At 56.7% G+C, this 16,412-nt stretch overlaps 1 protein-coding gene across 3 annotated transcripts in view; it reads left to right on the plus strand.

The window, feature by feature from the left end:
• Window positions 1–16,412, plus strand: part of DNAH17 (dynein axonemal heavy chain 17) — a 104,839-nt gene that overhangs the window by 26,175 nt on the left and 62,252 nt on the right. For all 3 annotated transcript variants that reach the window (XM_064495447.1, XM_031469216.2, XM_064495448.1), the window contains 12 exons: window positions 425–528; window positions 2,339–2,479; window positions 3,276–3,419; window positions 4,152–4,334; window positions 6,842–7,096; window positions 8,581–8,750; window positions 9,214–9,436; window positions 11,022–11,138; window positions 11,260–11,346; window positions 12,222–12,374; window positions 14,087–14,335; window positions 16,122–16,244. In XM_064495447.1, the coding sequence (XP_064351517.1) occupies window positions 425–528; window positions 2,339–2,479; window positions 3,276–3,419; window positions 4,152–4,334; window positions 6,842–7,096; window positions 8,581–8,750; window positions 9,214–9,436; window positions 11,022–11,138; window positions 11,260–11,346; window positions 12,222–12,374; window positions 14,087–14,335; window positions 16,122–16,244 (1,949 nt within the window). The remainder of the gene's footprint in view (window positions 1–424; window positions 529–2,338; window positions 2,480–3,275; window positions 3,420–4,151; window positions 4,335–6,841; window positions 7,097–8,580; window positions 8,751–9,213; window positions 9,437–11,021; window positions 11,139–11,259; window positions 11,347–12,221; window positions 12,375–14,086; window positions 14,336–16,121; window positions 16,245–16,412) is intronic.

Genomic DNA, 16,412 nt, shown 5'->3' on the forward strand with positions numbered 1-16,412 from the left:
GGTGATTAGGTTTACTCATTTACTTTTGATGGAGGTACTGGGGATTGAACCCATGACCTTGTGCATGCTAAGCATGTGCTCTACCACTGAGCTGTACCCTCCTCCTCAAAGCCACATTTGTTTCCCCTTGGGTTACACCTGGGCGGGGTGGACGTGGATGGAGGGGAGTCCAGCCTGTCTGGCATCTGGAGTTCGTGGATGGAATTAATGGTCCGCCCGCCTGGGGACGGGAGGTCCTGTTCTGGAAGAGGCACGATGTGTGCGACGCCTCAGCCTTGGTTTTGGGAAGCTCCCCAGGATGACTTCCGGCTCAGGCCCCGGGAAGTGGATGTCCTCGCCGAGCACTGCGTCCTAACCATGAGTGTGAAGCCAGCACTTGCTGAATCGTCTATTTTCTAAGATTCCTTTCCGCTTCCATTCTTAGGTGTGTTTGAATATATTCAGGAGATGCGGGAAATTCTACACAACTTGCAGAACAGGATACAGAAGGCAAAGCGAAACGTAGAGGGAATTTCCCAGGCCATGAAGGTAAGTCGCCTGCAGAGAACAGAGTGGGGCTGGAATGGGGGCCTGGGAGGCGGTCCTGGGGAAGTGGCCCCACGGAGATGCTCACGGAAAGTGCCCAAGGCGGCAGGGTGGGGGGCTGCTTTCTGAGGCTCTGGTTCCCACGGTGATGATGTCAGGGTGGCCCCAAGCCACAAGAGCCCCAGGTCACTCTGTGGAATTCCATTCTGTTTGCTTTTATTTAGCCCACAGAGTGTGTGGGCAGGTCCCCTCTGCCAGGTGGGCTCTTAGGAACAAGGCAGGGGAGCCGGTGAAGATCGCTAAGATCAGCACCACCAGAACACGCTCATCCCTTGATGCAGAGCAGCCCAGGTCCTTTCTCTCAAGCCTGATCCAGAAACCGGGGGGTCAGCCTGCACTAGCGCCACCCCCCGCCACAGTCTGTCCTCAGCGCCAGAATTTGCAGACACCTGCAGTGGGGCCGTGGCTAAGTTGCTCACGAGAACACAGCTCTTCTGTCTTGAGACTCCTGGGGCTCATCAGGGTGTGAAACGCTCCTGTGTTACAGTTCACATGCATTTCATCACCACCCGCTTAGATTTAACTCAGTAAATTGTAGGCAAAAGCCATGGCTCACACCATTTTTTTCTGATGCAATTTTTTATTTGAATGGACTATTTCCACATGTTATTGCCTCAGAAAGGTGACCTCCTTTCAGAGTCCTTGCTTGTCCAAAAATATCTTTTGATCTCACCTGTAGCTCTGTTGTCCAAGTGAAGGACTTTTTGATATGGTCCTTTCCTTCCAATGGTCTAAAAGCATCCCTGGCTTTGCTCAGGCCGCCATGATTAAATGCTGGAGGCCGGGCTGCTCAAACCGCAGATGTGTCTCGTCTCACAGTCCTGGAGGCTGGAGGCTGGAGGCTGGAGACCGAGGTGCCGGCAGGGCTCGTTGCTTCTGAGGCCTCTCCCCTCGGAGTGCAGACGGCCATCTCCCCCACACCCGCCGCGTCCGCACACAGTCGTCCCTCTGTGTGTGTCTGTGTCCTCATCCCCTCTTCTCATCAGGACACCAGCCATATGGGAGTAAGGGCCCCCCTCACAACCTCACTTTAACATCATCACCTCTTTAAAGACCCTCCTTTCAAATGCAGTCACATCCTGAGATGTTAGAGGTTAGGACTTCAATGTGTAAAATCGGTGGGGGACCTAGGGGGACGCAGCTGAGCCCGCAGCCACCCCGTCTCATAGCTTCGGTGTGGGGAAGGCCGGCAGCGGCCTGCCTCCCCTTTGCTGCCCCCCCGACTCTGTCCGGAGGTGGGCAGAGCCCTTGATCATCTCCGGGGCTCCAACAGGTCACCAGAGTGTATCCAGATGTGTCCCCTAGATTCATAAAGTGCTTTTAGTTTGAAAATGGCAGCAGCTCCCCAGCCCCCGGGCACCTCCTCCGGTCACTCATACTCTCTCATGTGGCCCTTTCTGTCCTCCTGGACTCTCACCGTCTCCATGTTCGTCTCCGGGTCTGGCCACCAGACGCCCTCGCCCCCAGCTCCCAAGGTTCCCGGATGAAAAGCTCAGACACGCCTTCCCAGGAGGGGCTCCTTCCAGGCCTGATTGCGGGGGAGCACCCGGAGGTGTCTCCGTGGTCCCCCGAGGCCCCGGCTGGTGTTGAGTTACATCGTCTGAGGCTCACTGGCCAATGGTCCTCACAGCCCCTCAGCCTCTGCGGGGTCAGCCCGGGACAAGGGTGCTCGCTCCAAAGGGTGTGTCATGCAGGAGCCGGGCCCCAAGCCTTTGCTCCAGACGCTCTCCTCACGCTTGCACTATCCTCCCAGGACTGGTCGGCCAACCCGATGTTTGAGAGGAAGGACAACAAGAAAGAGGCCCTGCTCGACTTGGATGGGAGGGTGGCCAATCTGACCAAGCGCTACACTGCGGTCAAGGATGCCGGCCTGAAGATCCAGGCCATGGTCGCGGTAAGGAGACACCCAGGGGGACCGTCAAGGGCCCGCGTGCTTTCAGTAGATGGGGAGAGAGGAGGGAGAGAGACACGTTTCTGACAACCTCTACATCCACCCACCCACCTGCCCATTCACCCACCCACCCATCCTCCCACCTGCCCACTCACCCATCCACCCATCCTCCCACCTGCCCATCCACCCACCCATCCGTCCACCCACCCACCTATTCATCCACCCATTTATCCACCCACCCATCCATCCACCCACCTACCCATTCACCCAGCCACCCATCTGTCCACCCACCCATCCATCCATCCACCCACCAGCTCCTGCCCGGTCCCAGGCGTACTGCTGAGTGCTGGAGATATAAGGGTGGAAAGAACAGTCAACCCCTACCCTCGTGAAGTGTGGCGTCAAGGGCAGGTCTAGACCAAAGACAAACACATAATTCAGAGTTGTCATCGTTGCCATCAGAGGCACCAGTATGGATTGCTAGAGGGAACACAAGCGGGGGGGGGAGGCAGGGACAGGAGCCAAACCTGAATGGCCACTGGGGGGCTTTGTGCAGAGGTGACGTTTGAGCTGAAACCTGAAAGTTGGAAAGAAGCAGTACCTGGCGTGAGCGGGAGGGGGCAGTCCGTGCAGTCGCTGACGTAGGACAGCCTGGTGCGTTGAAGAAGCTAAAAGCAGACCTCTGTGGGTGGAGTGTGTACGGGAGGGCAGGGGTAGCCCAGAGAGTCACTGAATAAATTGATGAAAGCGAGCACGGTGCACCAGTGAAGGGACAGCCAGCCATTGGTTCTGTTTGCAGGAAAACGCCGACCTCTTCAGAGCCGACGTGACAAGCCAGTCCTGGAAAGATTACGTCAACTACATTGACAGCATGGTCTTAGAGGAATTTGAACGTTTCATTCGCAAGTCTCTAAATTACCTAATGGACAACATGGTTGTCGATGTAAGTTACAAATGTGGGCTATTATGCGTGCTCGTATATGGGCGTGATCAACATAAATAAGAGAAGGTTTCTGTTGGGCACACCTCCATGCCGCCACCTGGCACGTGAGGCTGGCAGCCTTACGGGGGGTCCAGGGACAGACAGGGTTCCGACGTGCACGCTTGGTCAGCGGAGCCCCAGGGGACAGGAGGGCTTGTCCTTTCTGAATCTCAGTGAGGGCTGCCCTTCCCGGCTGTGACCACCCTCCGCCCGCCCCTCTGTGGCTGTGGCCGCCACACTAGTCCTGAGCCACCACCACCCTACATGCTCTGGGTGGTAGCCATTCACTTAGTCCTCACAGTGACCCAGAGGGATGGGGGAAGTTACCTCCTTTGTTCTACGAAATGGCTCTTCTCCTTTTATATACTTGGGGAAACTGGGAGGTCAAGGTTCTTGCCCAAGGCCATGTAGCTGGTGAGTGACAGATGAGGACTCTGGACCAAGGAAGCCGGTCCCTCCTCTGCACTCACGCTGCCCTACCCCGCCCTGGATGCCCAGCCTGCATTTGGCCCTCAGGTGATGCATTTGGCTGCACATTTCTTGCTCAAGGGCCCCCTGGGAAGCATGCCCTCTGCAGTGGTCCCAGCCAGCGAGAGTTGGCCTGGTAACTTGGATGCTGCCGGGGTAAACATCTCTGTGCTGTGAACGGTGCGGCTGAGGGGGAGGCAATGACCCCGTGATGGCCTGTTTCAGGAGAGCGTCGCGCCGCTGTTTGAGGTCCACATGGAGCTAGAGGAGGACGGGCTGGTCTTCAGTCCGTCCCTGGAGGTCAGCGGGGACTATGGCTTCCTGGCGCTGATTGGGAGCCTGGTCGCTGACATCTACAACGTGGCCAAGCTCATCCCCCGGCTGGCCAAGGGCAGGATGAGCTACAAGGTCAGTCTATCTGTCCCTACCAGCGAGTGCTCTCCTGGATCAGGACTGCCTTCCTGACTTGGCACATTTTTCATGATGATGGTTCTGAAGCTTCTGTTATCTCAGGAGCTGGTGGATAGATGGGGGGGGGTACGGGGGTGGATGGGTAGATGGATGAATGGTGGGTGAATGACTTCTCCATCCGCCTGGCTTTCATTCCCCGGCCACCTCCCCACCCCCAACACTCTGCCAAGAGTGTGCCCCTCCTCCACTTCCTGTTACTTCACTCCCTCCCTTAATTTAAACCCTGTGATTCTCTGAGCCCTCAGGCCCTTTGACAAACGTGCTTGCCACTGGCTGCCACGTCTGTTTGCTCCCAATGCGTTAAATACCCACCTACTACATAAAACGCAGTCAGGTCAGATCTTGGGGGTGTGAAGGTGTAAGAAGCTCAGCCCCACTGAAGGGAGGTCCCAGCAGGTGTGTGTGTGAGCACAGTCTGTGTGACAGTCAAGCGAAAATGACCGCCAGGTGGGGGAGTCCTTCAGTGGACTCCGGCCCATGCAGGCAAAGGCATCTGGACGAGGCACACCAGAGCCCAGGACGGCTGGACACCCATGACATGTTACCCGTGTTTGTCATACGATTCCATTCATACAAACAAACGAAAGCCTGTCTGCCTGTGGACACACTCCGAGAACCGTTAAGAGTGCTTGCTTCTGGGAACAGGATGGGGGTTAAGGATGGAGGGGGCCAGGGGCTGCAAAGGGGCTTTTTACTTCATATGTGTTTACTTTGTTTGAACTTCTCGATAATGGGCGTGTATTATTTGTAATAACAAGTATCGACAGCAAGATGCTCTGTGCTGTTAGGGAGGGGGGCATGTGTGTAGTGAGGTGAGGACCAAGAGGAGGCACCTGGCAGGGTCACGGTGGGCTTCCCGGAGGAGCTGATGTGCGTTCTGCGTCCTGAAGGGTGAGAGGGGATTCCCAGGCAGAGAGGATGGCTTGAAGATTCCCAAGCTGCAAAACGGTGGTGTCCCCGGCCCAAACGCACGCAGCAAAATGCTGCAGAGTTCAGAACAGTTTGCCACCAGCTGTCAGCTCAGGTACAGACGTGGGACCCGACTCAGGCCGGTGAGAGCCAGACGCCGACATGAGCTCCAGAATCTGACAGAATGCCCGTCTGGGGCTCCTGCTTCCTCCCCGGGGCACTGATGGGACAGGACAGGACAAATGAGGACAAGGGTCCTGGCGGTCTGGCCACGCCCCGGGCTGTGCAGAGCCCTGCCCCGCTCTCATCGGTACCCGTGAGGTTTGAATTTATGGAGGTGACTGCGTGACAATGTGGAGAGATCAGAGCCATTGACAGAAAACTTGAATGCCACTCACGTTGCCCCCAGAAACGAGAGGCGCAGCAGGCCACGCGGGGCTGCAGGGGGCAGCGGGTCTGGGCAGGAGCGGGAGCAGGTGGAGGGAAGCCCGGCCCGGGGCTTTGCTGGGGTTTCTGCAGGAAGGCAGGACAGGGAGGGGGAGCAGCTCGGGTCTGGACGGTCTGTATAATGCTAGGGGGCTCTGGGCTCTAGGGGTTGTCTCCAGTTACCTGGTACCTGGCCTGGGATGGTCATGGCAGGGGGAAGGTTGGCTTGGAGCGCGAGGGTTCGTTCGATAAAGGAGGTGGGTGCGGAGCTGGCTGATTTGTACGCGCAAAGCGAGCTGCTTCCCAGCTCTTTCCCCTCCTAGAACTGGCCGGCGCTGTGAGGGGCAGTCTCTCCCCAGCTAGCAAGACTTTTTAAGATGTCAAAGCTTCTTAAGAGACAGAACATTTAAAAACATGATTAAGATGCACCCCGACCTTGAGATTCTCCAGCTGCATGAGCCCAGTAGCTATTTTTTTGCTGACACCAATTTGGGTTGAGTTTTCTGTCACTTGAAACTCAAAAGATCCTGCGTAGCCCAGATCCCTCTCAGTGCTCCTGCTCTGGCCGTCCATGTGGTCCTCATTCAGGTCCTCAAACGCCTGCCTCCCCCGGCGCAGGGCCTTTGCATGTGCTACGCTTCTCCTCTTGCTCTTTACCTACATCCAAGAGCTCCCAGACCAGCTCCTCAGGGAGCCTTCCTGAGACCTCCTCCCCATGACACCCGAAAGCGAGGGGCAGAGTCGTGATGGCTCATTTCTGTGATTTTTTTTGATGAACGTCTGACTCCTCTCCTGGACTGTCCCCACCATATGAGCCCTGTCCCCATCCCCAGTGCCCCCTCCCCAGCGTGCACACAGCAGGTGCTGAGTAACTCCTGAATGAGTGAAGGGACATGTGAGTCTCCCAGGGGCCTGCTGGGCGAAAGGCAGGGGCAGCGTGTCTTCTCAGGAGAACATTGCCCTTTGGCAACTTCCCCCACGTCCCATCTTGAGAGGTCAGCGACGCTTGCACCGACAGAGAGCCCCTCCCTGGGGCTGGGAGACCAGATTCAAGCCGTGATCAGCGGGCAAAGCGCTCACAGGTCTGCTCCCCTCCCGCCCCCTCCCAGACCGACCTGGAAGACACAACGGACCTCATAGAGATGCGAGAGGAGATATCCAGCCTGGTGATCACCGCCATGAAGGAGGCCGAGGAGTACCAGGACTCCTTCGAACGCTACTCCTACCTCTGGGTGGACGACCCCCAGGAGTTCATGAAGAACTTCCTCACCTACGGGCGTGCCATCAGCCCAGAGGACCTGGACGCCCGGGCCGAGGAGACCCTCCCGAAGACGCCGCCCACCCTCACGCAGTTCCAGCAGCAGGTGTGTGTGAACCTGGCCCCACTGGCTTCCTCACCGCCAGGATCCCCCCCGTGGAGGGTCCCTGGGCTTGATTTAAAACTTGGTGAGCTTTTTTTTTAATTGAAATACGGTTGATTTACAATATTGCATTGGTTTCTGGTGTACAGCAGAGCGATTCAGTTATACTTTGCTACTTCTCATATTTTTCATTAAAGGTTATGAGAAGTTAGTGAATACAGTTCCCCTGTGCTCCGTAGCAGGACCCTGTTTATCTGTTTTATATATAGGACATTCTGTATGCTAATCCCAAAGTCCTCAAATTTATCCCACCGCCGTCCCCTTTCCCACATGGAAACTATGAATTTTCTATGCCTGTGAGTCTTTCTGTTTTGTAAATAAGTTCATTTGTATCATGTTGTAGATTCCACATCTAAGTGGTGCCCTGTGGTATTTGCCTCTCTCTGTCTGACTTACTTTACTTAGTATAATCATCTCTAGGTCCATCCATGTTGCTGACAATGGCATTATTTCATTCTGGGTAAACTTTTTTAAAATGTAAGTTTTAGTATCATTCAAGTACAGAGAGACCAACAGATCAGGAGACGACTGTTGTTGAAAAGAGAGTTTGTGACTCGCAGTTCCCAAGAGGAGGAGGGCACACCGTGTCAGGCAGGGCCACTTGGGGAGGCACCGGCGTCACTCAGGAGGCAGAGGGACTGAGGGGACGTCATGGCTGACAGCTGTACCGTGGTCTTCATGGGGACGAGCGGGCAAGGTGGAGCGAGCGGGCTTCGGTTGGGCCGGAGTGCGTCAGCTCGGTGGACTCGGGTGTGTGCGGGCTGTCCCGAGCTGTCAGGCACCTGGCCCTGGGGTGAGTAGGGCAGGTGGGCAGTGGCCTGGAGTGTGACAGCCCCACAGAGAAGGGGGTGGGCTCTGGTTGGTGGTTTGCATATGAGCGGTGTGGTCCTAGAGGGTTGTCTGCCATCTCTAGGAACTAGCCAGCCCTAGGATGGGCAGTCCCTCCAGGGTCAGTGAGGCCCCAGATGCCAGAGCATCTTTAGAGAACGTGAGAAAACATAGCTCGGTTATGAACCTCCCCTTTTTTCCCAAAGCGTGATGAAGGTGACCCACCCATAGGGGAGATGTGCGGGGCTGGGGGTACATTTTGCCCCACAGCGGCGGGGACAGCTGGCTGGCAGAGCTTCAGATCCCTGAGGATGTGCAGCAGCGGGAAGAGGGCTGAGTTAAGGGAGGCCTCGAGGGCGCCGGGGACCCCATCGCCTCTTAAACCTTCCATCCTGCTCTTCTTCCGAAGCCCTGCGGGCTTGCTGGGCCGTGTCCGTTTCTGACAGACTGTCCGGTGTCCGGGGTGGACTGCTGGGCCCCCGGGACCCCTGGGGTGTTGGGAGAAGGCCACCAGCCTGCCGTAAGGGCCTCCCAAGTGCCCGCCCCGCCCCACCCCCGGCCACAGCAGCCCGACAAGCGGGTGGGGCCGTGTCTTCCAGATGGACTCCTACGAGAAGCTGTACGAGGCGGTGTCCAGGTGCGGGAACACCAAGGTGTTCAGCGGCTGGCTGCAGTGTGACTGCCGCCCCTTCAAGCAGGCGCTCCTCAGCACCATCAAGCGCTGGAGCCTCATGTTCAAGCACCACCTGAGCAACCACGTCGTCAACAGGTGGGTGCGGGGACCCGCCCCCCCCCCCCCCCCCGCCGGACACGGACCTGCCCCCAGAGAGCCCTGCGCTGGGGCACCCGGAAGTGGCCTTCCACGAAGTCTGGCCGGTCGGGCACCTCCCCGCACCCCGACTACGCTGGGGGGCGGAGGTCAGGCCCACAGGCCGGCAGAAAGGTGGCCCCTGGCTGGGAGTGAAGGCCGTCGTCCCCCATCTGTGGCGTCTTTACTGAGCACTTACTGTGCCCCGCGTTGGGCAGGGAAGCCTGGTGTGAAACGAGCGGACAGGGACCTGTGCAGGGACAGGTGGTGCGGGGCCGGGAGAGCTGCAGTCCAGCTCCTCCATCCGGGGGCCCGACTGAGGCCTCTCTGGGCCTCGCCCATCAGCTTAGCTGGTGAGGCGCGGGGTGTGTGCAGGCAGGGAAGGGGAGGGCAGGCCTGTCACCGGCCACCTCTCACCCCTCAGCCTTGCTGACCTGGAAGCCTTCATGAAAGTCGCCAGGGCTGGCCTGACGACGCCCGTCAAGGAGGGGGACTATGACGGCCTCGTGGAGGCGATGGGGCATCTGATGAAGGTCAAGGAGAGGCAGACGGCCACCGACAACATGTTCGAGCCCCTGAAGCAGACCATCGAACTGCTCAAGTCCTACGGGGAGGAGATGCCCGAGGAGGTGCACACGAAGCTGCAGGTAGACGGGCCGGGGCTGCGTCATCGCGGGAGCGGGAGCCGCGGGTGCAGCCGGAGGAGGGTGGCCGTTGGGACACGAGGCCTGCGGGGCCAGGCCTCCTTCTGGACAGTGGTGGGGAGTGGGAGAAGGCTGCCCGGAGAGGACGGGACAGGGAGGTGGCCTGCAGTTCTTCGACTTGATTGGTGTTTCATTGGATTAAAAATGCCTTCACATCCCACGTCTCCCCGAGGGCAGCGGGAGCCTGGGCGCGAAGGATGGTGGACAGAATGGGGCCAGCAGCCCGGAACGGCAGTGGGGCAGCTGCTTTCAGAATCCCCCAACCCAGAAGGCCGCCGGCCAGCTGCACTCCCCACGTGGGACAGACAGGCCGCAGCAGGGTGCTTGAAGGGGACTTGAAGACGCCCAGTACTTTACAGCTAATCTAGAGAATGCTGGTGTCAGAGCAGCTGTGTGTGCAGCTGGGCTGGGAGCAGGAGGGGCGGGGGGGGGACAGAGAAGATGGGTCCTGAAGCCGCGGCCCAGACACCCCCCCCCCTGGAGTTTCAGTCTCCTCCCAGGTCTGGCTGCCTCCACCCCCTCTCTCCTTCTCTGCTGGCACTGGTACTGTGTCCAGTCGCATTGGCCTCACTCCCCCTGCGGGGAAGTGCTGACTCCAGCCAGTGGCCAAGACCCCACAGCAGAGGGCAAGACAGGAGTGTGTGTCAGTGGCTTTGGTGACACCGGGCTGCCCAGGCCCTGCTTTGGAGCGTGTTATGTTTGGCCCCTGCCACCCTGCCCAGGGCTCAGCTAAGGTCTAGGGTTTTTTTTTTAACGGAGGTGCTGGGGAGTGAAGCTAGGACCTCACGCATGCTGAGCACGTGCTCTACCCCTGAGCTGTGCCCTCCCCTCGGGACTGGGATTTGAAGTGTGTGTGGCCAGGCCCCCAGGGTTCTGGGCCGTGGACAGGGAAGGGGTTCTGATAAAAATTTGGGTAAGCGTTTGAGGTGTGCCACTGCTGACAGAGACTTAGTGAATCGCAAAAGAAAGTACAGTGTCCATTTGTGGGCTGGAAATTTTAAAAAAATATTTTACGATTATTAGTACAACATTTGCCCGAGTGTGGGGAACTTGGAAAATCCAAAAATTCATCTGATTGTTCAAGCCACTCTTGAAATGACAAAATCATAGAACTGGAGCACAGGTGGGTGGCTGTCCAGGTAGGGTGTGGTGGGTGCAGATACAGAGAGCAGGCAGTTCCTTCTGATGATGGACTGCGGTTACAAGAAATCTATACGTAAGATAAAATTACCTAGGACTCCACACGCCCAAGACGCATGCACACACACGTACGCATGGATCCAGCTTACAGCGCAGGGTGAAAACAGACAGGCTCTGCCCGATGTTAGCACCGACGCCGGTTGCCTGGCTTGGCTACTGAACCACGGCTGTATAAGATTCCGCCCCCGGAAGGCGGCTGGGGGCGGGGAAGGCACACAGGACTCTGTGCTTTTTTTTTGCAACTCACCGTTGAGTCTGTAACTATTTCACAGTAGAGAGTTCAGAAAAGAACAGGAAAAGGAATGGTCCTTGGCCTTCACCTGTGCAGGAACTGCCGGAGCAGTGGACGAACACCAAGAAGCTGGCCATCCAGGTGAAGCAGAACGTGGCGCCCCTGCAGGCCAATGAGGTCAGCATCCTGAGGAGGAAGTGCCAGCAGTTCGAGGTAAGGCGGGGCTGGGGCGGGGCCGGGATAAGGGCGGGGCTCTGGTGGGGCGGGGCTTGGGGCACATCCTCCCAGACCCACTGGGACGCTGACAGTGTCTGCCCGTGTGTCTCTCCCGCAGCTCAAGCAGCACGAGTTCAGAGAGAAGTTCAGACAAGAAGCCCCATTCAGCTTCAGTGACCCCGACCCGTACAAGTCCCTGAATAAGGTATTCTTGCCCAGAGATGAGAGGGCATAGTCACTGTGGGGACCCTGACACCTTCTGATCTTTTCTCAGGCTGTCATCTTTGTGAGTCCAGAGACAGGCCCGGTGGGACCGGCCTCGGGGCTGTGCACGTGTGTGCATGCGTGTGTGTGTGTGTGTTTGACTGTGCACGTACATGTCAACTCGGGCATCCCACGTGGTCTCCCTCCAGGCCCACAGCCCACCGCATCTGAATATCCTGTAAGCTCACAAGCCCACCCTGCCACTCGGCCCCCTCCCTCTCCAAGGACCCCATCCTGTTCACAGTCTGCAGTTGGCTGTCCCCCAGGGTTTGCACTCAGTCTCCTCCCTGACCTGCTATGCTCAGCTGGCGGACAAGCCTTACCTGTATCCCCCTTGGTTCTCACTGCCCAAGTCCACACCCAGGACCCCCCTCTGCAAGTGGTACTGACATGGTTCAGGCTGAATCTTTTTCCACCTCCTCTTTGCTGCTTTTCCCTCTAATTTTTCCCTAATTTTCAAGGCAATTCAGCATTACTTATATAAGTTTTAATACGATAAAAAAATATATATATATAGTGAGAAACTTAGGGAAATTCTGGGAAGTCAGGAAATCTGGCATTGATACAACGTCCATTAAGAGTCAGTCCTCACACCTGCACTCAGAGATGAGTCACCTTCCCGTAAGATGAGAAGCCAGGCAGGGAGGGCACTGCTCTCCTGGGTGGGAAGTTTGCTGTCATCTTCTGTACTCGGGGTTGGAGGACAGCGTGCCGGTGGCTCTGAGGTTTACTAGGATGTGGCGGGGTGGGAGGCTGGGAAGGCTCCACCAAACGTGGGCAGCCCTGTTCACCAGCTTCCTCTTCATTCCCCTGCAGCAACAAAAGAGCATTGCGGCCATGGAAGGCATCATGGAGGCGCTGTGCAAGTCCGGGAGCCTGTTTGAAGTCACCGTCCCAGACTACAAGCAGCTCAAGGCTTGTCACAAAGAGGTCCGCCTGCTGAAGGAGCTCTGGGACATGATCATCATGGTGAGAGAGGCAGCAAGGGGCCTCGGGGGACTGGGAGTGGGGCGGGTCAACGCCAAGGGTGCCCAGGGTCAGGGTGGGGCGCTCTGCAGGCACGGCTCCCAGCACCAAGAGGGGATGCTCCCGGGATCCTGTGGTGACAGCCACTTTGATGGGGGCACCCTTTCTTCTAGAAGGAGAGGGTGGGAAGCATCACTCTGCGGTATCCAGGCTTTGTGGGTCGCCGGTGCACGCCTGTTAGCGTAGTCTCTCTCCCCTGTGCTCCTGTTTTCAAAGATAATTCAGCTCTTCTGGCTTATGCTCTTGAATGAACTTCAGAACCTCTGTCAGTTCCTTCTCCCCTCCACAAGAAAGCTCTTCAGACAGTAAAGAGAACTCAGTCTGCTCTGTGAGCTCGTCTGGGGAGAATCGCCCTGTGGGCAGTATTCAGTGTCCCCACCCAGAGCAGGCTCTGCCTCTTCCTGGATTTTATTTTTCATTACATCATAGTAAACTATTGTAAATGTCTTCATTCTGACCATGCGAGTCTACCTGTTTCTTACCTGGTCGGCGGGGGGTGGGGGTGGGGTGGGCAGTCTTTGGAGCCACAGGCTGCATCCCAGCCACCCCTGGAGAGAGAGAACCAGTCAAGCCTCTTGATATCTTTTTCCCCCTGCAGTTGACTGAATTCACGTCTCCTGTATAGGAGGGACATTACAGAAACACAGTCGGTGAAATCGGAATAGGACTTTCCCTTGATGAACTCCAGAATACAGGTTACCATTCCCAGGAGACAAGCGTTTACGGTCAGGGTGTTTCAAGAAGAATTCTCCAAAACAAGCTAGCCAGGACATTTTTGTGATAACAAGTTCCAGAAGCAACTTAAAACTACCAGAAAGGGCCACTGATTCCTGTGGGGATTTCCACATCCAGTCTTGGGATCTTCAAGATAAATCTCTCGTAAATGTCCCAACTGTTTGTCTTCATCTGACTTGGATGTCTGTCAAGGTCAGGCCTTTCCTCAAGCCCGTGTCAACCACCTCTCATTCCCCCTCAGACTAGCCCTTCCAGCTTCACAGCCATTTTCAGCCCACACGGGATTAAAGACCACAGCTTCATGGCATTCTTGGCACCCCGATGGAGTTGCCCCCAGTGGTTCCTGTGCCTTGTTTCATCCTGTTGTGAAATTTCTTCTGGCATATTTTTATCAGTCGGTATAAGCTAGGTTACTCTGCAGTAACAAACAACCCTAAAAAAAAAAAATCTGATTCATTAGCCAAAAAAACGTATCTCTGGTTCATGCAAAGTCCACACTCCTGTTCCAAGAAACCCTTGAGCAATTCAACACGTGCTTCCATGATGGGCAAGGCAGGCAAAGGGAATCGTGTGTCGAGCATTGGGCAGTTAAATGCTTCTACCCCCTAGAGTGTCAGGTGTCACTCACGTTTCACCGGTTGAGGCAAGTTCCGTGGCACCAAGAAACTGGGTCCTGGTGGGACGTGACAAGGCCCACATTTTTCCAGAATCTGTCTTAACTGCTGACTTTCAAGTTGAGTCCTTTATGATACAACTGTTTCTTTTCTTTCCCTTGCATCCACCCACTTTACCAAACTCTGTTATTGGTTCTCAGTACTCCTCACTGGATTTTGCTCCCCGAGAGCAGTGGTGGGAAAGTAACCCAGGCGCCTCCCCAAACCATCCCCAACAAGAGGAGACAGCGGGTGTCCTCGTCGCAGGTCAACACCAGCATCGATGGCTGGAAGACCACAAAATGGAGGGACATCAACGTCGAGCAGATGGACATTGACTGTAAGAAGTTCGCCAAGGACGTGCGGTCCCTGGACAAGGAGATGAAGAGCTGGGACGCCTTCGTGGGGCTGGACAACACCGTGAAGAACATGATCACGTCCCTGCGCGCCGTGAGCGAGCTGCAGAACCCCGCCATCCGCGACCGCCACTGGCAGCAGCTCATGCAGGCCACCCAGGTACCGCGCGTGGCCGGGAGGAGGGCACGCTGCTCGGGCGCTGGCTGCGGGCGGGCAGGCCTGCCACCCACGAAGCCGGGCGCTCCCCACGCCATCCCACGGGGCTTCGGGGCGCTGGGTTGAATACTTTGGCGTCTTGAAATTCTTAATAATTTTTTAACAAAGGGCCCCACAATTTTCATTTTGCACTGGGCCCCACAAGTCACGCAGCCAGTTCTGGTTGTAGGGTGCACGTCCATGGGGCCCAGGAAGTTTGCTGTAGATGAGTAGCTCCCCGGGCCAACATGTATCCCAGAAGCACAGAATCCTAGCAGCCAAATTTCCCAAATTTTCTATATACAAAATAGATAAACAACAGCTCCTACCGTACAGCACAGGGACCCACAGTCGGCACTTTACAATAGCCTGTAACAAAAAAGAATATGAAAAGGAATATATACACATAAGCATGGCTGAGTCACTACGCTGTCCCCAGAAATTAGCACAACATGACAAGCCAACTATACTTCAATTATAAAAAAAATTTTTTTGAGTCCTCTGCTGAACGATTCCTCTGCAGAGGCCCCACATAGATGCCAGGGATGCGGGGACAGAAGACAAGGGCCCTACTCTCAGGGAAGCGAAGGAAGAGGGAACAGCACGGGCAGTGTTACTGGGAGTGCCGGGCAGGGCGTTTGGGGCTGGTTCCAAAGGCACAGCGGGTGCGGCCCCCCGGCCAGGGGAGGAGGGAGCGGAGAGGCTTCAGGGGCACATGGAGTGTGGCTGGGCCTTGGGGGAGAGAAACACAGACAAGCAGGGTTGTCCTGAGTACCTGAGTGCTGAGACCACGGGCCAGCAGGCTCGTGTGCCCCAACCAGGGGCCGGGAGAGACCCCCGGGGGCGAGCAGTAAGCAGCTAAGGCGTCCCGGGAATTGGGCACCGCTGAGGACTCAGTGAGACCTGAGGGGGTGCGGATTTTCCCAAACGTGGTAGAGAGACACTGGATTCCACCCATAGGTTAAACCAGTTTCCATGGTGGGCTCAGGACCCAGGCTAGGACATGTCTGTCTACGTGTCAGCAAGAGGGATCTGAGGACTCCATGCACGGAGCTGGTGTTGTTACTAGAGTAATGGTACCTGTGACTCGTCGGCACCCGTCATGATCGCAGCAGCCACCTGAGGGGGTTGGTCGGGCCCTGCGGCTGCAGCAGCAAAGCCCACGGGCCGGGGGCTTGCTTAAAACCACAGAAACGTATTCCTTCTTGGCCCTGGAGGCCAGAAGTCTAAAATCAAGGAGTCGGCAGGGCTGCGGTCCCTCTGACCCAGTCCAGCTTCCGGTGGCCACAGGCGGGCCTTGGCTTGGGGCCACATCCCTCCGGTCCCTGCCTGTGTGGGCACGTGGCCTCTTTGCATTTCAAATCTCCCGCTCCTTTCTCTTCTAAGAACTCCCCGTCATCGGATTTAGACCCCATGCAGTTGACCCGGGATGATGTCATCTCACGATCCTTAACTGCTGCAGAGGCTCTGGTTCCAAATCGGGTCATGTTCTGAGGTCCAGACGGACGTGAACTTGTGGTGGGGGGTGGACACTTTTCAACCCACTACAAGAGGGCTCTGCAGTCACACACTTCCACAGGGAGGAGAGGAAAGGGTTGGAGAAGTGACCTGCCCAAGTCACGGAGCCCACCTGCCCCCTCTGCAGCCTGGGCCGCTCGCTCACCTGCCTCTCCCTGAAGGACAGAGGCGTCGCTCCCCTGGAGAACAGGTGACCTGTTGATGTGGAAGGTGCCTGTTTCTTTCCCCGTAGGTGAAATTTAAAATGTCCGAGGAGACCACCCTGGCAGATTTACTCCAGCTGAACCTACACAGATACGAGGACGAGGTCCGGAACATTGTCGACAAGGCCGTGAAGGAGTCCGGGATGGAGAAGGTAGCCCCTGTCGTCAGCGAAGTCCGTTCTGGACGGGGTGATGCTGACTCGGACCCACCAACCCAACGTCCACGAGTCTCTCCTCTCCCCTGGGGTCCAGTGGTCATTTAACATGAAGGCGAAGTTCGGTGGGCCTTCCCTTACCCAGCCTGTGACAGAACGTTTGTA

Source organism: Camelus dromedarius, chromosome 16, assembly GCF_036321535.1.
Source record: "Camelus dromedarius isolate mCamDro1 chromosome 16, mCamDro1.pat, whole genome shotgun sequence".
Taxonomy (NCBI): Eukaryota; Metazoa; Chordata; class Mammalia; order Artiodactyla; family Camelidae; genus Camelus; species Camelus dromedarius.